At 39.3% G+C, this 18,378-nt stretch overlaps 1 protein-coding gene and 1 pseudogene across 4 annotated transcripts in view; one reads left to right on the top strand and one right to left on the bottom strand.

The window, feature by feature from the left end:
• Positions 1–377: 377 nt before the first annotated feature.
• The window catches only part of HELB (DNA helicase B), a 38,230-nt gene continuing 20,229 nt past the window's right edge, over positions 378–18,378 (top strand). Inside the window, exons 1-8 of one of the 3 annotated variants that reach the window (XM_027542462.1) lie at positions 449–647; positions 2,580–2,662; positions 3,173–3,580; positions 4,604–4,773; positions 6,916–7,794; positions 10,589–10,766; positions 12,165–12,306; positions 16,317–16,471. In XM_027542462.1, the coding sequence (XP_027398263.1) occupies positions 3,328–3,580; positions 4,604–4,773; positions 6,916–7,794; positions 10,589–10,766; positions 12,165–12,306; positions 16,317–16,471 (1,777 nt within the window). In that variant the 5' untranslated portion in view covers positions 449–647; positions 2,580–2,662; positions 3,173–3,327. Of the gene's footprint in view, positions 880–2,579; positions 2,663–3,172; positions 3,581–4,603; positions 4,774–6,915; positions 7,795–10,588; positions 10,767–12,164; positions 12,307–16,316; positions 16,472–18,378 lie in introns of all 3 variants that reach the window. The other 2 variants (XM_027542460.1, XM_027542461.1) reach the window with 2 other exon arrangements.
• Positions 14,695–15,192, bottom strand: LOC113892947 (annotated as a pseudogene). The gene has a single exon (XR_003511180.1). The product of XR_003511180.1 is annotated as a ubiquitin-like protein FUBI pseudogene (transcript).

The following is an 18,378-nucleotide window of genomic DNA, read 5'->3' on the forward strand; positions in this document are numbered from 1 at the left end:
TGCTATTTATGCCGCGGCCCAGCCAGCTAGTTTCCTCCCAGCCCCTGGAGAAGCCTGGAGTTTGTGCAGCGTGGGCAGGAGTGCGCCCCGCCCCTGCCCCGCCCCACCTCCCGAATCTCGGCGTTCCATCCTATCCCGGCCCTCCGCTGGGAACTTGAGGCGGAGCTCCGCGCAAACTAGCTTCCGGGGGAGGAGGTAAGTTTGTGAAAGTGGATGGCCTTTACCTTTTAAAACAAGTTTCTGGCGTACAGCATTATAGCTCAATGTCTGTGTATACTAAAGCATGAGCATCACCACAAGTTTAGTTGCCATCCGTCTCCATACGGTTAACTCAAGTCACACATTTCGCCCACCCCCTGGAAGCCGAAGGTCCTACAGTCGCGGAGCTGATTGGCTGTTCATGGGCGTCTACGCAGCCCGGGGTTTTCCGGAATTGGGGTTGAGCTCGGGACAATGGACTATGGCCTCGTCGAGTCAGCCCTTGCTGGAGCTGCAGGGACCTCTACTCCCACCCAAGGACCTGGTGGAGGAGGAAGACGAGTATTTAAGGGAGGATGCGGAGGAGGACGAAGACACGGTGTTTCTTGACGCAGAGGAGCTTTGCAGTGGGGGCGTAAATGCTGGTAGCCTCCCTGGGCTGCTCCGTGGTGAGGAAATAACTCGCCCCTCGGGGGTGGGATCGGCGGATTACTGAATTGTTTCTGTTATGGCCTCCTCCAAAGTACGGCGTTCCATCGCTGCTAACAGACTTCCTTTGGAATCGCCTAAGTGCTTCGTCCTGTTTAGAATAAAATAACAATAATACCAGAGACTTGAGCAAATACTGTATGTTAAGCTTGGGCTTCACGTGTATCTCATTAATGTTCACAACTTTTTGAGGTAATTTTATAAACAAGGAAACAGTGGGTGTCCAGCCAGTATTAACACCCCGAATCAGGGCTTTTAACTATTTCCCTGTCTGTCCTGGAGTCGAATATGTGGTTGCTGTTCAGCTACTTAAACACACGTACACGTGAAACACCACAAGCACTGTTGACTCATTAACCTGTTAATCTTGTGATCTGTATTTATCTTGTCTAGTTTCCTGTCCTAAGAATTAGACCTATTGTGTGTTCTGGTGACTGATGTTTAAGAATGTTTGAATGTTCAGACCAGTTGCTGTCCAGTAGAATTTTCTGTGACGATGGCATTGCTGTATGTGTTCACTGTCCTATATAATAGCTACTAGCCATGTGTGGTTACTGAGAACTTCAAATGCAGCTAGTGCACCAGAGGAGCTGAATCTAAAGTTTTCATTTTAATTAAATTTAAATAGTCACAGGTGAGTAGGCAGCACAAGTTTAGACAGAAAATGTTTAAGTATTTGTGGAGGGTTTAGTTTTTTATCCTACAAGTGTTAGCGACTGGCTACTGTGTTCCAAGCAAGATATGTTTGTTGCTGGGATACCCTGGAGAGACTAGATGATGAGGTTGCTCTCTTAATGGAGCTTCCCCCCTACATGCCTTAAACAGACAGTCTACAAATAATCACAGGTGTTTGCGCTATGTATGCTAAGTCGCTTCAGTCATGTCCTACTCTTTGCAACCCTATGGATTATAGCCCACCAGGTTCCTCTGTCCATGGGATTCTCCAGGCAAGAATACTGGAGTGGGTTGCCACGCCGTCCCCCAGGGGATCTTCCCCACGATCCAGGGATCGAACCATCGTCTCTTGTGTCTCTTGCTTCGGCAGGCAGGTTCTTTACCACTCGCGCCACCTGGGATGTAACTGTACTATCAGTGCTTACTAGAAATAGTATGAAGTGCCATGAGGTTATATTTATGAGATTCAGGGAAGGTTTTCTCAGGAAGTGACAGTTAATCTGAGTTTGGTAGTGAATAGGGTAAACAGTAAGGAAGAAAATATTTAAGGCAGGTGCAACAGCTTTTGCAAAGACTGTGTGGTAGGAGGGACCTTGACTTTTTTTTAAATTAAAGGATAATTGCTGTACAGAATCTTGTGGTTTTCTGTCATACATCAACAAGAATCAGCCATAGGTACACCCATATCTCCTCCCTCCCAAACCTCCCTCTCATCTCCCTCTGGATCTCACCCTTTTAGATTGTCACAGAGCTGCTGTTTGAGGCACACAGCAAATTCCCACTGGCTGTCTATTTTACATATGGTATTGTAAGTTTCCATGTTACTCTCTCCGTACATCTCACCCTCTTCCTCCTCCCCTCCCCCCATGTCCATAGGTCTGTTCTCTATGTCTGGTTCTCCATTGCTGCCCTGAAAATAAATTTATGAGTACCATCTTTTTAGATTCCACATATATGCATCAGTATATGATATTTATTTTTCTCTTTCTGACTTCACCCTGGAAAATAGGCTCTAACTTCATCCATCTCATTAGAACTGACTCAAATGTGTTCCTTTTTATGGCTGAGTAGTATTCCATTTATATATGTACCACAGCTTCGTTATCCATTCATCTGTTGATGGACATCTAGGTTGCTTCCATGTTCTAGCTATTGTAAATAATGCTGCAGTGAACATTGGGGTACATGTGTCTTTTTGACCCTGACATTTTTTTTAGATACTCCTTGGAGGTCAGTATTGGCTGAGATCAGAGTAGCAGAGAGGGAACTGCTTTTAGGAGAGGAACAGCAGACTTGCCAGGTACTATGCCTCTCTCCTGGAATACAAAGACAAATAAGACATCATCTTATTCTAGAAAGCTTACAATGTAGTAGCTGCTGCTGCTAAGTCGCTTCAGTTGTGTCTGACTCTGTGGGACCCCACAGACGGCAGCCCACAAGGCTCCTCCATCCCTGGGATTCTCCAGGCAAGAACACTGGATGTGGGTTGCCATTTCCTTCTCCAGTGCATGCATGCATGCTAAGTAGCTTCAGTCGAGTCCAACTCTGTGCGACCCCATGAACAGCAGCCCATTAGGCTCCTCTGTTCACAGGATTCTCTAGGCAAGAATCCTGGAGTGGGGTGCCATGTCCTCCGACAGTGTAGTAGAGGGAGACAGATAAACAGGTAAGTGGAATATAGACACTGCGATAGACATCTGTGCAGGGCACTGTCCCGGGATTAAAGAGAGTAGTGGAGTTGACAAAACATTGGGAAAGATTTTAAATTATCCTAAATTAACATTTCCTTTTTTTTTTTTTTTTTTTTAAGTTTCTGTGTTTGATGAAAACACTCAGCAGAAATGTGACGTGCTTGGACGTTTTCCATTAACTGATGCTTGGTGGCGAGTGAAGGTACAGGTAAAGCCTGTAGGATCAGGGAGCTATCAGGTTCAAGGATTTCCATCTTACTTTTTACAGTCAGATATGTCACCACCAAATCAAATCCACATCTGTTCCCTCTTTCTTAAAGAGTGTAGTGTCTCCAGTGAGCAAAGAATTAAGTTTTTTACATGGTTAAATAATAAGTCAAGGTATAAAGACCTCAATTTTGAAAATCTTATGGAAAATTTAAGAACTTGGCAAGAGGAAATTGAAGGGAATAGTCAAAAACAGTCTACGCAGAAAACACAAGAGTCACCACCAGATCGTGAGATGCCGCTTCCTCTGGAATTCACGTGTAAGTGATTTTCTCATGGAGTTTTAGTGTAATTGAGGTACTGGATGACTAGTGTGTTTAAAATATCACCACTACAGTATCTTAGTATAGTATTCTTTTTTAAGATCGGGTTTGATAAAAATGTGTTTGTATTGCTTTTGGAGTATGTCATTAACATTGTGGGTTTCTCATCTATAATGTGAAGATTTGGGGTGAGATGGGAGAAGGAAATGGCAACCCACTCCAGTATTCTTGCCTGGAGAATTCATGAACAGAGGATCCTGGTGGGCTACAGTCCATGGGATCACAAAAAGTTGGACACGACTGAGTGACTAACTTGGGGTTAGATGATCTTTAAATACCTTTCAGTTCCTGACCTGCTCTAAAAGTATGATTCTAGGTCTCTCTCTAACTTTTGTATCCATAGGATTACCTTGAGTTGTTAAGAAAAAGTTCGGTTGTCAATTATTCTGTTTAAGAAGGCAGAGAAGAAAAGCAGGAAAAGAACAATACATTTTGGAAAGATTTCAGTTCAAAATGATTTAAAATAACTTTTAAATATGGTTTGTTATCTGGACATTCACATATATGGAATGTTTTATTTCTTAATTCTATCAAATGAATTTGGCAGTAAGTAGTAAGTACATCATTGAATGACTTCCATGATGAAAGAATCATGACTATAATAAGAAAAAAGATTATAAAGTTTAATATGTAAATGGTTTTTAATGCTTAGCTTTGAATGTATATATCATTTAGTCAGAAATTTTATTCTGTTACAAGTAGGAGGAAACAAAAGTCTAAGAGGTAGTTATCTAAGCATTTGAATAACATAAATTTTGATGTTAAACACAATGAAAGCCATCTTGGTACAAAAACAATTGTTATAATACAATCAGTTTTCTCCTGCTTAAAGTAAATGTGTTACTCTCTCTTTGATTGGAATTTCTTTAACTAGTTGTGCTAAATGAGAAAGTCCATCAAATCAGTTGTTTTATGAGCTCATTTGTTAGCTTGGATTTGTTCTTTTCTGATATCCTGTAGTTCCATTTATAACGGTGATGAGAGCTTTGCAGTTTCCAAAAATAATGGAATTCCTTCCAGTTCTTCTGCCCCGACACTTCAAACAGCTCATAACCTCAAATTCTATAGAGGTGTTGGAAGAGATAGAAGAGATTTTAGGTACACAGCCATGGAAACTTGGATTTCGTAAAGTAAGTAAGACCTTTGCTTAGCTTTTTGTAATCTTATACAAGGCAGGATATCTCAAAATTTACAATTTTGCATCTTTTTCAAAGGAAAGAAATTTGTATGACCTCAATGTTGATTTATTCTCCTTTCAGTGTTACAACTAAATATAAACTTCTAATACCTATCCTCTTATACAATAAATTTACAAAGGAAAACAAAATAACAAAATAAATGATATTCATATCATCAGTACTTTAGTTACATAATTTAATTTCATGACTTTTTTTGTAACTAAATTGCTGTTGCACCTTGAGTATAGATCTCACTGAAGACACAAGTTCTTAAGAGTTTGGCAAGTCCATTCTGCTATGTAGCACAATTCCTCACTTTCTTATTTGAACTTTCAAAAGCCTTCATTATTCATACGGTACATCGTGATGTCATTTGATTTTTTTCTTTGGCACAATAATGTCATTTTCAATTTCTTTGGCACTTCTGTTTTTGTTATTAGATGCCAGGAGTAGTAAAGCGATACTGTGAGGCTCCAGAGGTGTTGAAAACGAAATGTGGCACTTAAATCAGTACTTGGTTATAAGTGGTTTTCCAAATGAAAATACAGTTTAAAGATTCTGATATATTTCGTGGGTTCCCCAAGAATGTTTACAGATTCCCTCCCTCTTGAGAAATACTGGAATAATGAATTTATTCCCTCTGTAAAAGGACTATGATTTCAATATGCTCGGGGAAAAAAGACTCTGGAGCACTATTATCTATATTTATTCAGTAGGACAGAGAGGCAGAGCAGTGAACCTTCTGGGATTCAAGTGGGAAAAGGAGGCTTGGAGTCCCCTGTTCAGCATGTAAACCACCACCCAGAGTAAAGATTTTTATTGAGGTTTTATGTTCGTTTGCTAGGACTGCTGTAACAAATAGCATAGACTGGGTGGTGTAAACCACAGAACTTTTATTTTCTCACAGTTCTCGAGTCTATAAATCCAAATCCAATCAAGATGTTAGCAGGGTTGGTTTCTTCTGAGGCTTCTCTCCTTAGCTTATGAGGAGCTGTCTTCCTGTGTCTTCACACCATCTTCCCTCTGTGCTTGTCTGGGTCCTAAAGTCTTCTTATAAAGACACCTGTCATCTTGGATTAGGGCCTATCCCACATCTCATTTTAACTTAATTATCGTTTTAAAGACCCTGTCTCCAAATATGGTCACATTCAGGGTTCTGGGTGTTAGAATTTCAACATATGAATTTTGTGGGGTACACATTTCAGCTCGTAAGTTGTATGGAGGGCTCCAGGGGTGATGTCTCCATGAAAAAAAAATGGAGCTAGTAGGTGACCTACTGAGTGGGTCATGATGAAGGAAGTTCTATACCTCATGGAGCTAGTACATGACCTACTAAGTGGGTCATGATGAAGGAAGTCCTATACCTTTTCAGTAGAGTTTGGGCAGAATTGTTGATAGGCACATGGAGAACTAAACAAGTCAAGAAAATGAGGCAGTCATTAACTCCACAGTACACACAAGAGTTCAATATATAATTTATGTAATCACAGCATATTATGTCACTCAATTGTGGATCCCATTTATACTGATTTAACCAAAATCAGTTTTCAAAATGGTACTGTAACTTTTTCAAAGATGGGAGAAGTATGTCTTTAGGTGATAGTATAAAAAAGAGCAAGTTCCATGAAGAAAGACTTTCCAAAGTAAGGAGGTAACACTAAGTATCTAATTTTTTTTTTTTTTAATTAAAGAATAGTATAAACAATACTTAGAAATGTGGAGATAAATTCTGGAAGAAATAGCTAAAAGTGTTGGAGGTGTTGCCTTGAGACGTCATGGAAAGGGTAAGTCAGGGATTCATATATTTTGTGATAAGGCTCTTAGTGTTACTTGACTTTTAAAACTGCGTATGTATTGCTTTGAGAAAATATAATTTTAATTAGAGCATTATATAGATCTCTAATCACAGTAAAATTAATTAAAAAAATAGTGATGTGTTAGGTACATAGTTTTTCTCCTCCAAATTTCATTGAAACACATGTCTTCTAGAACTTAAAAATTATTAATAAATGCCATAGTTTTCACTGTAATTCTCGTAATAGTTATCAGTCTTTATCACTCTTATAAAACAATATGAACTTTATTTTCTTAAAGATAACCTACAGAGAACTGAAGCTTTTGCGATGTGAAGCAAATTGGACGTCATTTCGTCAATGCAAGTCTCTTTTCCAGTTAATGACAGATTTGGAAAAGAATGCATTAATAATATATTCTCACCTGAAACAGATATGTAGAGAGCAGGGGCACACGTGTGTTGAAGAAGCTGACTTAACTTTTCAACTGTCGGACCTCATGTCTTTTCACGATGCTTGGCAGTCTCTGAAGTTCTTGAAGGATATTGGTGTGGTGACGTATGAGAAGGGCTGTGTCTTTCTTTATGACCTTTACCAGGCTGAGAGAGGCATTGCCTCTTCAGTCTGTGACTTGATGACCAGGCCTCCATGGCAATTACAGGTTGATGTCAAAAAGGTGCTTGCGTCTATTTGCACCACAAGACCTGAGAATTCAGGAAGTGGTGATACACTGAATAAAAGTAAACCTGATGAAATAAGATTAGAAGATCTTGTGGATATTTTGGACACGCAAGACAGCAGTGACCATATTTGGGATGATGGTGAAAAGGAAGTGAATGCAGAAATGAGTGAGGGTCAACTGGATCAGGACCAGATGACTGCTCTGGACATGATTTGCTCCAATGCTGTGACAGTCATAAGTGGGAAAGGTGGTTGTGGGAAGACCACAATTGTTAGCCAGCTTTTTAAGCACATAGAGTTGTTGGAAGAAAAAGAAGTGAAAAAAGCTTGCGAAGATTTTGAACAAGACTGGAATGTACCAGAAGAATGGATCACCTTCGCCGAGCAAAGTCAGCAGGAACTGGACAAGGCTATAGAAGTTTTACTTACGGCACCTACAGGGAAAGCAGCTGGCTTACTGAGACAGAAAACTGGTTTTAATGCTTATACACTATGTCAGGTAAAACCTCTTACATTTTTTCTACACATAAAACAGTTAAAGATGGACTTAATGGTTTTATTTTTCATTTCTTCCTGACAACAATTAGTGGGCATTTATTGAATGTTTTCTAGACCCTTACCTTGTGGTAGCTAATCATTTAGATCAGAGATGCCCCAGCTTCCAGGCCATGGACTGGTGCCTCCTATCTGATCAGCTGCAGCATTCGATTAGAAATAAAGTGTGCGGTAAATGTAATGCCCTTGAGTCTTGAATCATCTTGAAACCATCACACCCTCCTCCTGCCCCCATCTGTCCATGAAAAAATTGTCTTCCATAAAAACAGTCCCTCGTGCCAAAAAGGGTGGAGACAGCTGATTTAACTCAATGCGACTCAAAACAGCTGGTCTATAAACTGTTAACTGTTTACAGGGAAGTAGGTGCTCATGCTATCACTGTGCTGCTTCCTTCTTTAAGGCAGTCTTATTATGATAAAAAAAAGTCAACTAAAGTGTATGCTTAATGCTGTAGTTCGGAGAAGGCAATGGCACCCCACTCCAGTACTCTTGCCTGGAAAATCCCATGGACGGAGGAGCCTGGTGGGCTGCAGTCCATGGGGTCACTAGAGTCAGACACGACTGAGCGACTTCACTTTCACTTTTCACTTTCATGCATTGGAGAAGGAAATGGCAACCCACTCCAGTGTTCTTGCCTGGAGAATCCCAGGGACGGGGGAGCCTGGTGAGCTGCCGTCTATGGGGTCACACAGAGTCGGACACGACTGAAGTGACTTAGCAGCAGCAGCAATGCTGTAGTTAGTTTTGATTCTGGCATATGGCCCTGTTCTCATTGCGACTGGTTACAAACATGTCAGAGTCCACATTCTGTGGAATGAAAGCTCCGTGAAAGTGAAAACTTGGGTCATCTGGTTTAGTGCTTTATCTCTTCTGCCTACAACAGTGCCTGGCAAATAGTGGTTGCATAATAAGCATTTCAAATGAATTAAGATGCTTGAAAAAAATAACTGTGGCTGTAGTTGAGAGTTATGAAGTTTTGAACTTATAAAGAGTTGGAGAGTTTCCTTTAGCTCTGACCTGCCATTTTATAGATCAAGGAACTTAGTCCTTGGAAGATTTCTGAAGGAAAAAATAATTGGAGTCTAATGGATGGTGAAGCTCAGGTAAAAGAATGTTTTATTTAAGGGAAAGGCCTTCCCAGAGGCATTGAGGAAAATCATCAAGAGGGTGTAGAGATTTTGAGGGGACTTTGTTGAAAGGAATGAAGTGTGTGTAAAATAATGGAGATTGCACTTGGTTTAGACTGGGAATTTGAGCTTTAAAGTTTGTATTTTCCTGTTTCATAAAGTCGTTGACAAAGGAGTGAAGTGGGAAAATGATGTTACCTGCATTTTACAGAAGAGCCAGTAGAAATTTGAGGATGTCAAACAGTTGGCCCCAAACTTAACCAAGGGCAGAGCTCGCCCTGGGCTTCATGTTTGTAACCTCCCAGCTTGCTGCTCTTTCCACCGTGCCACGATTCCTTTATTTACTACAGACTTTGAACACCTAACAAACAAGCCTGGACTTGATTACTGGGGAGTCATTTAGGTTCCCAGGCCAAAGAGTGAAATGGAGAAAGCAGCTCTGAGGAAGGCTGCCTAGAATCATGGGATTCCCTGGTGGCTCAGGTGGTAAAGAATCCACCTGCAATGCAGGAGACCCGGTTTTGATCCCTGGGTCGAGAAGATCCCTTCATAGACCCACGCGCCATCTCAGAAATTACTTTTGCGTTACATTTATCACATGAGTGAGCATAGTGCTAGAGAAGTTCAATGTAGCTCATTGGTGGGGGAATCTTCTTATCAGTGTATGATTTTGTCCATTATGCCTTCATGTCTGGTTAGTCTGAAGGACTGAATTAGAAGAGGAGAGGCCAGCGAAGGATCATTACTGATTTTCATCTTATGTTCCAACTCTGATCAATTAGTAGTATCTTAATATTGGGTTGGAATGCTGGGAGGACATTTCTGAAGCTACATTTAGGCTCAGGAGAGCCCTGAGGTGGTTGTTATATCATTTATTTATCATTTTTGGGCTAGGGATACCAGCAGATAATGCAGATAATTTTTTAGTGACAATGAGCATACACACACACACACACTGCACATATATATATGCACATATATATATAAACAACATAGAAACATTTTTTGAATGATATACACCAAAAACATTTAACATTCTCTGGTTGTAAATTTAATAGTAAATATTTTTACCTCTGTAATAGGGTTTTTTTTTTTAGTTGTCTTGTTGGTTGTAGTGGTGGTAGTTTTTCAGTGTTGGGGAAGTACTTGAAGAAAAATAATATTTTTATAGTTAGTTCAGGCAGGCAGCCCTTTATTTCCAGAATGTAATATTCTAGTTGCGAGAAGAGTGAGCCTTAAGTGTTTGGGCTATCTCAGAAGGCCAAGAGAAGGTTTAATTGCAGTTGGAAAGAGCAGGGAGCTCACTCTGCTTAGCACTCAGGAGTGGTAAGCGAACGGTTGGGATTCTGGTGGTGGAAGAGCGCTGTTTGTGGAATTAAACACATTAAGTACTCACTAGGAAGCAATTTTTTGAACTATTTCCTCTATTTTTCCATTCTATAACTTTTGTGTTCTCTATTTCTTTCATCTTTTCCCCCATGTTATTGTACCTATATCCTCCCCATCCCTTCCCCATTTAAGAGTTTTATTTTAAAAGAACATGTTGTTAAAATTTTTTTTTTTGGGTGAATTTTTTAACCTGAATTTAGAAATGTCATACTTTGCTTGTAGGTCAATTATAGTTTCTATTTATGGAAGGAAAAAAAAAAGACCAAGAACAGGCCATGGAAATTTTCTTCGGTTAGAGTTCTGGTTGTGGATGAAGGGAGTTTGGTATCTGTAGCAATCTTCAAGTCGGTTTTAAATTTATTGTGTGAGCACTCCAAACTTTCTAAACTTATTATCCTTGGTAAGTTAAAATATTATTGGAATCCTAATTGTTTGGTTCAAATCACTGTGATTAGTAGGTTGTTTTGGGGTTTTCCAGGTGGTTCATTGGTAAAGAATCCACCTGCCAATGCAGGAGTCTCACCAGAGACATGGGTTCAATCCCTCGGTTGGGAAGATCCCCTGGAGAAGGAAATGGCAACCCACTCTGGTATTCTTGCCTGGAAAATCCCATAGACAGAGGAGTCTGGCAGGCTACTGTCCATAGGGTCGCAAAGAGTCAGACACGACTGAGCACGCATACACGCACCCACACACACACACACAGTAGCTTGTTTATACCATTTCAGTGTTTTAATATCCATATCCTACAGGCGAGAAGGCATTTCTCAGAGCCCACACTAAAGGCACACTGAGTTCCATTTGACCACCTGTATCAGCTCAGTGGCTTTTTGTTTCGGTTAATTATTAGCAAGCTAGGTTGTGAATGAAATACACTTGTGAGGGGTTACAGTAATTACCTAAATGATGACTATTAAAATAGTAGAATTGTCACAGACTCAGAGTAAATCAGGATGTAGATCATTTGGAAATAATAAAAAGTCTGAACGATAGACCACTTAAAAGTAGTTTTATGATTTTAAGCTAATAGTGCAAATGAAACCTCACTAGCTTAAGTCCGTTCCAATTTTGGTGAGATTTAGTTAGATTCTATTGGGTAGTACTGACGTGTAGACTATATCATTTAATGGAGGAGAAAATAAAATTGCAATGAGAGAATCAATATATTTATAAATTATTGTTTTAGGTATTTGAGAATATTGTATAAGCAGTTGATTCTTTTAATAGTTAAGCATTCTCTCAGTTTCCCAGAAAATAGTTTCTCTTTTCTCTAGGATTTGCTTGTTTGTTTAAAGTAAAAAGATGTGTAATAGAGCAGAACATTATCATTACATTACTGAAATTTATCTGTTATTAAATGCACTGGATTTATTTCACATTTTAATGTTAATTTTATTTATTTGAGGCCATAAATTTTTCCATGTTTAGTAAGACATTGAGCAGGATTGAATAAATGACTAAATTACCTAAGACCTATTTTTGTCTTTACATGTTGGTGAAAATATATGCCCCAACACATATCTGTAAACATATGAAAAAAGTTCAATTCACATTTTACCTTACCATGTTATCACTGTTTTTATACTTTATATTGTTTAATTGGAATGCTTTTGTTGTTGAATATTTTTGAAGACTTAATGTTCTTAAGTAATTTTAAACAAAGATTTTTTTTTCTTTTTTTCTCAGAGTAAGTCTTTATAATTATAGCATTTATCAGAAGGGAGAAATAAAAATAACTTCTCAATTTTAAGATCCTAGTTACTTAAAACCTACTGTATCTGCTTTTTCTGCTTTTCAGGTGATGTTAGACAGTTACCTAGCATTGAGCCTGGTAACTTGCTGAAAGATCTTTTTGAAACTCTTAAATCAAGAAATTGTGCTATTGAACTAAAGACAAACCATAGAGCAGAATCTGAACTAATTGTGGACAATGCTACAAGGTATATTATGACTAAAATTCTGTGTTTTCTTTCTGTTGTATTGGAAATAAAGGGAAAATACAGGCTTTTGAATTAAGGTGATTCAGTGCAGTGTGCTTACTATACTCTTTTAGCAAAACTTTTCTGTCCTTCAGTATATGTATATTTTTTGTCCCATAGTTAGAAAAGAAAAATTAATATTTTTCATTATTGGCCCAACATAAATTGTTGTTGACACCACCCTTATGGCAGAAAGTGAAGAGGAACTAAAAAGCCTCTTGATGAAAGTCAAAGAGGAGAGTGAAAAAGTTGGCTTAAAGCTCAACATTCAGAAAACAAAGATCATGGCATCTGTTCCCATCACTTCATGGGAAATAGATGGGGAAACAGTGGAACAGTGTCAGACTATTTTTGGGGGGTCCAAAATCACTGCAGATGGTGATTGCAGCCATGAAATTAAAAGACACTTACTCCTTGGAAGGAAAGTTATGACCAACCTAGATAGCATATTGAAAAGCAGAGACATTATTTTGCCAACAAACGTCCGTTTAGTCAAGGTTATGGTTTTTCCTGTGGTCATGTATGGATGTGAGAGTTGGACTGTGAAGAAAGCTGAGTGCCGAAGAATTGATGCTTTTGAACTGTGGTTTTGGAGAAGACTCTTGAGATTGGATTGCAAGGAGATCCAACCAGTCCATTCTGAAGGAGATCAGCCCTGGGTTTTCTTTGGAGAAGACTCTTGAGAGTCCCTTGGATTGCAAGGAGATCCAACCAGTCCATTCTGAAGGAGATCAGCCCTGGGTTTTCTTTGGAAGGAATGATGCTAAAGCTGAAACTTCAGTACTTTGGCCACCTCATACAAAGAGTTGACTCATTGGAAAAGACTCTGATGCTGGGAGGGATTGGGGGCAGGAGGAAAAGGGGACGACAGAGGATGAGATGGCTGGATGGCATCACTGACTCAATGGACATGAGTTTGAGTGAACTCCAGGAGCTGGTGATGGACAGGGAGGCCTGGCATGCTGTGATTCATGGGGTCACAAAGAGTCAAACATGACTGAGTGACTGAACTGAACTGAAATTGTTGTTGAAGTTTAAGAATAAATATGTTTTCTACATTTTAAAAGTATATTTGTGAAATAAAGTTGCATCAAGCTTAGACACCAGAATAAACCCAAGGGGAACAGAGAATTGGAAATGAGTTCATTAGAATTCAAGGGCCAAGTGGGGAATACATTCCCTGTAATTTTTATAAGGGGAGAACCCAAAGCATAAAAAGATGTTTTACTCCTCGATGAATCCTGGTGGTACCTGTGGCATATGACTTTAAGAGTAGGAAAGAATCCTTCTGTTCCCGTAATCTTTGCATAAGCCTTTAGAGTAATCCTCTGTAATAGATGTAATGGGGCTACAGAATATTAAGAAACTGTTTTATTCTGTGGACCACAATTTATCTTTGTTTCCAACTCTTACAAGTTGCTATTTTTTTCTATTTTTTTTTTCTGGTTTCATTTTCCTTTTATTGGCTGTAGTGCATCCTTTATTTCTGTATGTGCATGGCATTATTTTTGGTTCATTGGCTGTAGTGCATCGTTTATTTCTGTATCTGCATGGCATTACTTTTGGTTCTACTTTATCACTAGCCGTTGCTTAGGGAATTCTTGGGATCATGGGGCAATCAACTGAATGGCAGAGGATTATAGTTGATTGGCATAAAAATACAATAGGGGTCCTGAACTGTTGCTATGATCACAAATTTAGCATGAAACTTCATTTCATGCTAGAAGTCACCAAAGAAATCTTAGGTCTTCTTTGCACAACATTTTTTGTACCTCTGTCCTGCCATTGGACCTGGTATGTATCCATCTGGGGCTTAGAATCTGGAACTAGATTTTTGACTGTACTTGAGGACCAAAAATGACTTACTAATTAATGTCAAATTAAATTGAAAGGTAGATTTTGCTCAAAGAAGTACTTTTTTTTTTTAAGAGTACTTTCTTTATGATGATTTGTTTTCTGTCAGAAGAGTTCCTATTTCTTTAATGATAGATGGAAAACTTGATAGCTTATATGGAGGTCTTTGCAGTAGCTATCTGGTTCAGATATTCAGCAGGACAGGATATTGCATTAGACTACAAGATGCTGTTTTTGTTGTCTAAACATTTTCTTGCTTGGATGTCAGCAAAAACTATCTCCCTGTCCCTGTCTACCCTGGAGAGAACAGAGAGGTAGAGAAAGAATGGATAGGAATAGTGTAGATGATACAGATTCATATTGAGACAGTAAGAAAAATAATGTAGTTGATGTGTAATATTCTTCACCTGTAACTCTTCTGCCCCTACATAAAGGCAACCTCGGTTTTGGAATATTGGTAGATGATTGGTCATTTTATTTATTTATTTTTTTTTTATGACTGGGTTGAGTGGCTTTATTAGAGAAAGCCAAGATTACAGAGGACTTAGGAGTTAGCATTAGGGCCCTTCTTCTTGCCAAAGGTGGGCACAACATTGACAAAGCGCCGGTTGTACTGCATACGCCTCTTGGCCCTGCCCGTCTTCTTCTCTTGCTTGGCCACCTTGGGAGTCTGACCTCTCACTTTCCCAGCATGGGCCAGAGAACCATGGACTTTACCTCTAAGCATGCGGCCGGCTACTTCCACAGTGCTCAGAGCCTCCACCCCACACTGGCCCAGAGTAGCCTCATCCTCTAGGGGCGAGCCAGCCAGGAGCAGGACTTGATCTTCTGGAGCGATGCCCTCCAACGAAGCTACATGAGCCTTGATTTGGGCGACCGTCTCCTGGCCGGTCACCTCGAGAGTGTGTAGCTCCTGGGCGCGGACAAAAAGCTGCATGTTGGCGACTAGATCGCGGACACCGCTGCCACTACCGCGAAGATGGAGTCGAGAAAGAGTGATTGGTCATTTTAAAGTCTAGAAATCTTTGGAAGAATATGAAGCACATTAGATGTCTTAGAACTCAATTTTCTCTGAAACTTAGGAATTCCTTTTAGTAACTTTTTCAGTATCTTTTGAGCTGTGCTCCTTTCATCATTTCTTCTTGGTCATCATCACCAAGTGATTAATGACAGATGAGTCCCAGTGATACCATGAACAGAGATAGAAGTGTTACATGTCCTGGGTCAGAAGCAGAACAGGAAATCCATGGTGATTCTCAGCACCCCAAGTTAAACCTGGGATAGTTCAGCAGGGCCAGCCTTCTCCTCTCTCCTTCCTTCTCTTCCCACCATTTTGGGAAGGGTTGAAGATGACACACAGGAGGGTTAGACCTTTGATAGCTAGGCTGAGGTTGGTCTTTATGGGGAGTCAGTTTTCTAACAAATAGCCAAGGAGGGACTCTAGTGTGATCATGCCACTGGCCCTTACTATGTTTTCTGTTACGGCTTGCTAATCTTGGGGTGTACAAGAATAAAAAATGATTGAGAAGGGGATAGAAGCAAAGAGAAGATGCTAATACTTGGTTCAGTTGAGAAGATGAGCCCATAGATATGATATATAATAGAAGAAAGGAGAAAAGAAAGAGTGTAATGTATATGTATGGAAAAGCCCCCAGAGAGTCTAAATTAATTTAAATAGAAAGAAATATGGAGCCCATTGGGTCCAAATTTCCATCCGAGCTCTTCTGCTTTCCACCTCTGTGATCTTGGACATCCCCACTGTAGTTAACTAAGCATCATGCTGCTTCATCTATGAAATGAGGATAATACCTACCTTGTGTGGTTCTTTTGTGGTTTGAAGAAAAGTAGATCAAGTTCTCAGAATGTTGCTTGGTAAATTTTTTCTAATACTTTAAATGTGCTAGGAGTAGGGGACTGATGGATAAATGTAGCATTGTGGTCTTGGCTAAGTCTGTTTTGAAACTCATTTAGTATTTATAATGCATGTATGGGTGGCCTTTTCACCCTGTTTATAACCTATTCACAGATACTGTTATAATGACATTATCTCTGCTCGTATGTGAAGACACATTTTTGGATGCTAATGTTCTTGGTGTATTATTTTATCTTTGTTTAAGAATCTCAAGACGCCAGTTTCCAACATTTGATGCAGAGTTGAATATCTCTGATAATCTGACATTCCCTGTTTCAGTACAAGATAAATCATTTATTTTTGTCAGACTCCCAGAAGAAGATGCCAGTTCTCAGTCCTCAAAAAGTGATCATCAGTCTTGTAAGTATAAACTTTTATGTTATATAGGGTTAAATATTTCAGTTTTATAATTCAGTTATTAAATAACTACTTGTAATTTTATTTGACAGTAATATAAATATTGCTAGTAAAACATTAGGCACTGAAAATAAATTAATGTATTAATTTAATAAATTTATTAATCATCAAAAGCAGATTACTTTCAAATTTTGTAAAGAAGTAAGCTCATGCATACTAAAGGACTTAGTAAATATTTGTTGAGTAAATAAGTGGATGTAGATGATTAGATTGCTGTGCTGTGCTCAGTTGCTCAGTTATGTCTGACTCTTTGTGACCCCCATGGACTGTAGCCTGCCAGGCTTCCTCTGCCCATGGGATTCTCTAGGCAAGAATACTGGAGTGGGTTGCCATTTCCTCCTCCAGGGGATCTTCCTGACCCCAGGGCCGAAGATGATTAGTTTACAATAAAGCAAAAGCCCCAGTAATCCCAAGTTTATTCTTAGTGAATGAAGCTTTTTTTTTTTTACAGCAATTGGAAACATTTGTTGTTTTGAGGACATTTGTGAAACAAAAGTAATGGCTGTCAAACTGTTGCTAAGCTGAGTTCCTAACAGTTCAGTTTCTAATAAAATGGACAAACATCACTTCTAATTAGTATTAGGGTAACAGTGTGATAGGATTGAGAAAATGCATGGGACAAGGGACTCTTCTCCCTGTGTGTATGACTCGTGTCTCATCACTCCACCATTGGTAAAATGGGGGTCACAGCGACAGCATGGAACAGTTGTGAAGGTTGAGGGAATTTGTCAGTTTTGGGGAGCTATGTAAATGTTATTTTTTTTTGTAAATCAGTTCAGTCCGACTCTTTGTATCTGACTCTTGTTGACCCCATGGACTGCAGCACGCCAGGCCTCCCTGTCCATCACCAACTCCCGGAGTTTACTCAAACTCATGTCCATTGAGTCGGTGATGCCATCCAACCTTCTTATCCTCTGTCGTCCCGTTCTTCTCCTGCCCTCAATCTTTCCCAGCATCAGGGTCTTTTCAAACGAGTCAGCTCTTCACATCAGGTGGCCAATGTATTGGAGTTTCAGCTTCAACATCAGTCCTTCCAATGAACACCCAGGACTGATCTCCTTTAGAATGGACTGGTTGAGTCATGTAAATGTTATTTTTTTGTAAATAATAGATATTAAATTATTACTCCAAATGAATTTATTTAAATAGATTATACCTTTGAATCTTTATATTATAAACTTGCTTAGCAAGCTTTTAAAAATAGTGTAGTGGTTTAGTCAAAATTGAATTGGCGAAGATTTAAATGGTTATTATTGAGAATTTATTGTAGTTGCCACAGTTCTTCAAATTATGTGCTTATTACTTGGCAGCTTTCACTCGGCTTGTGACTTTCATTGACATCCAACTTTATCTGTAAGCCTTTCCTCCTCTGTGTGTGTCCCATCTCAGTTCCCTTGGGTTAGTGTTCATTCACACGTTACAATATTCTTTTTTTAAATGAGATCGTGTAATAATCGGATTCTATAAATGTGTTCTTGGTGGTGTTTTTTTTTTAATTATAGAAATCATTTATATTCCTTAACAGAAGTCAAATGGTACAGAAGCGTTTGAAATAAAAATTAATATTTCCTTTAATCATTCCCACTCCTCTTCCCCTGAGTCAACTCCCATAAAAGTTACATCCTTAGGAAGAACTTGGTGTTTATCTTTATAAAACTTAATTAGATCCATGTGTATATGCTAAGTCACTTCAGTCGTGTCCGACTCTGTGCAACCCTATGGACTGTAGCCTGCCAGGCTGCCCTGTCCGTGGGATTCTCCTGGCAAGAATAGTGGAGTGGGTTGCCATGCATACACAGACCAATTTAGTTTTATATAAATTGGATTATAAGCTGTGTATTGTTTTTTGG

This window comes from Bos indicus x Bos taurus, chromosome 5 (genome assembly GCF_003369695.1).
Source record: "Bos indicus x Bos taurus breed Angus x Brahman F1 hybrid chromosome 5, Bos_hybrid_MaternalHap_v2.0, whole genome shotgun sequence".
NCBI classification, from domain to species: Eukaryota; Metazoa; Chordata; class Mammalia; order Artiodactyla; family Bovidae; genus Bos; species Bos indicus x Bos taurus.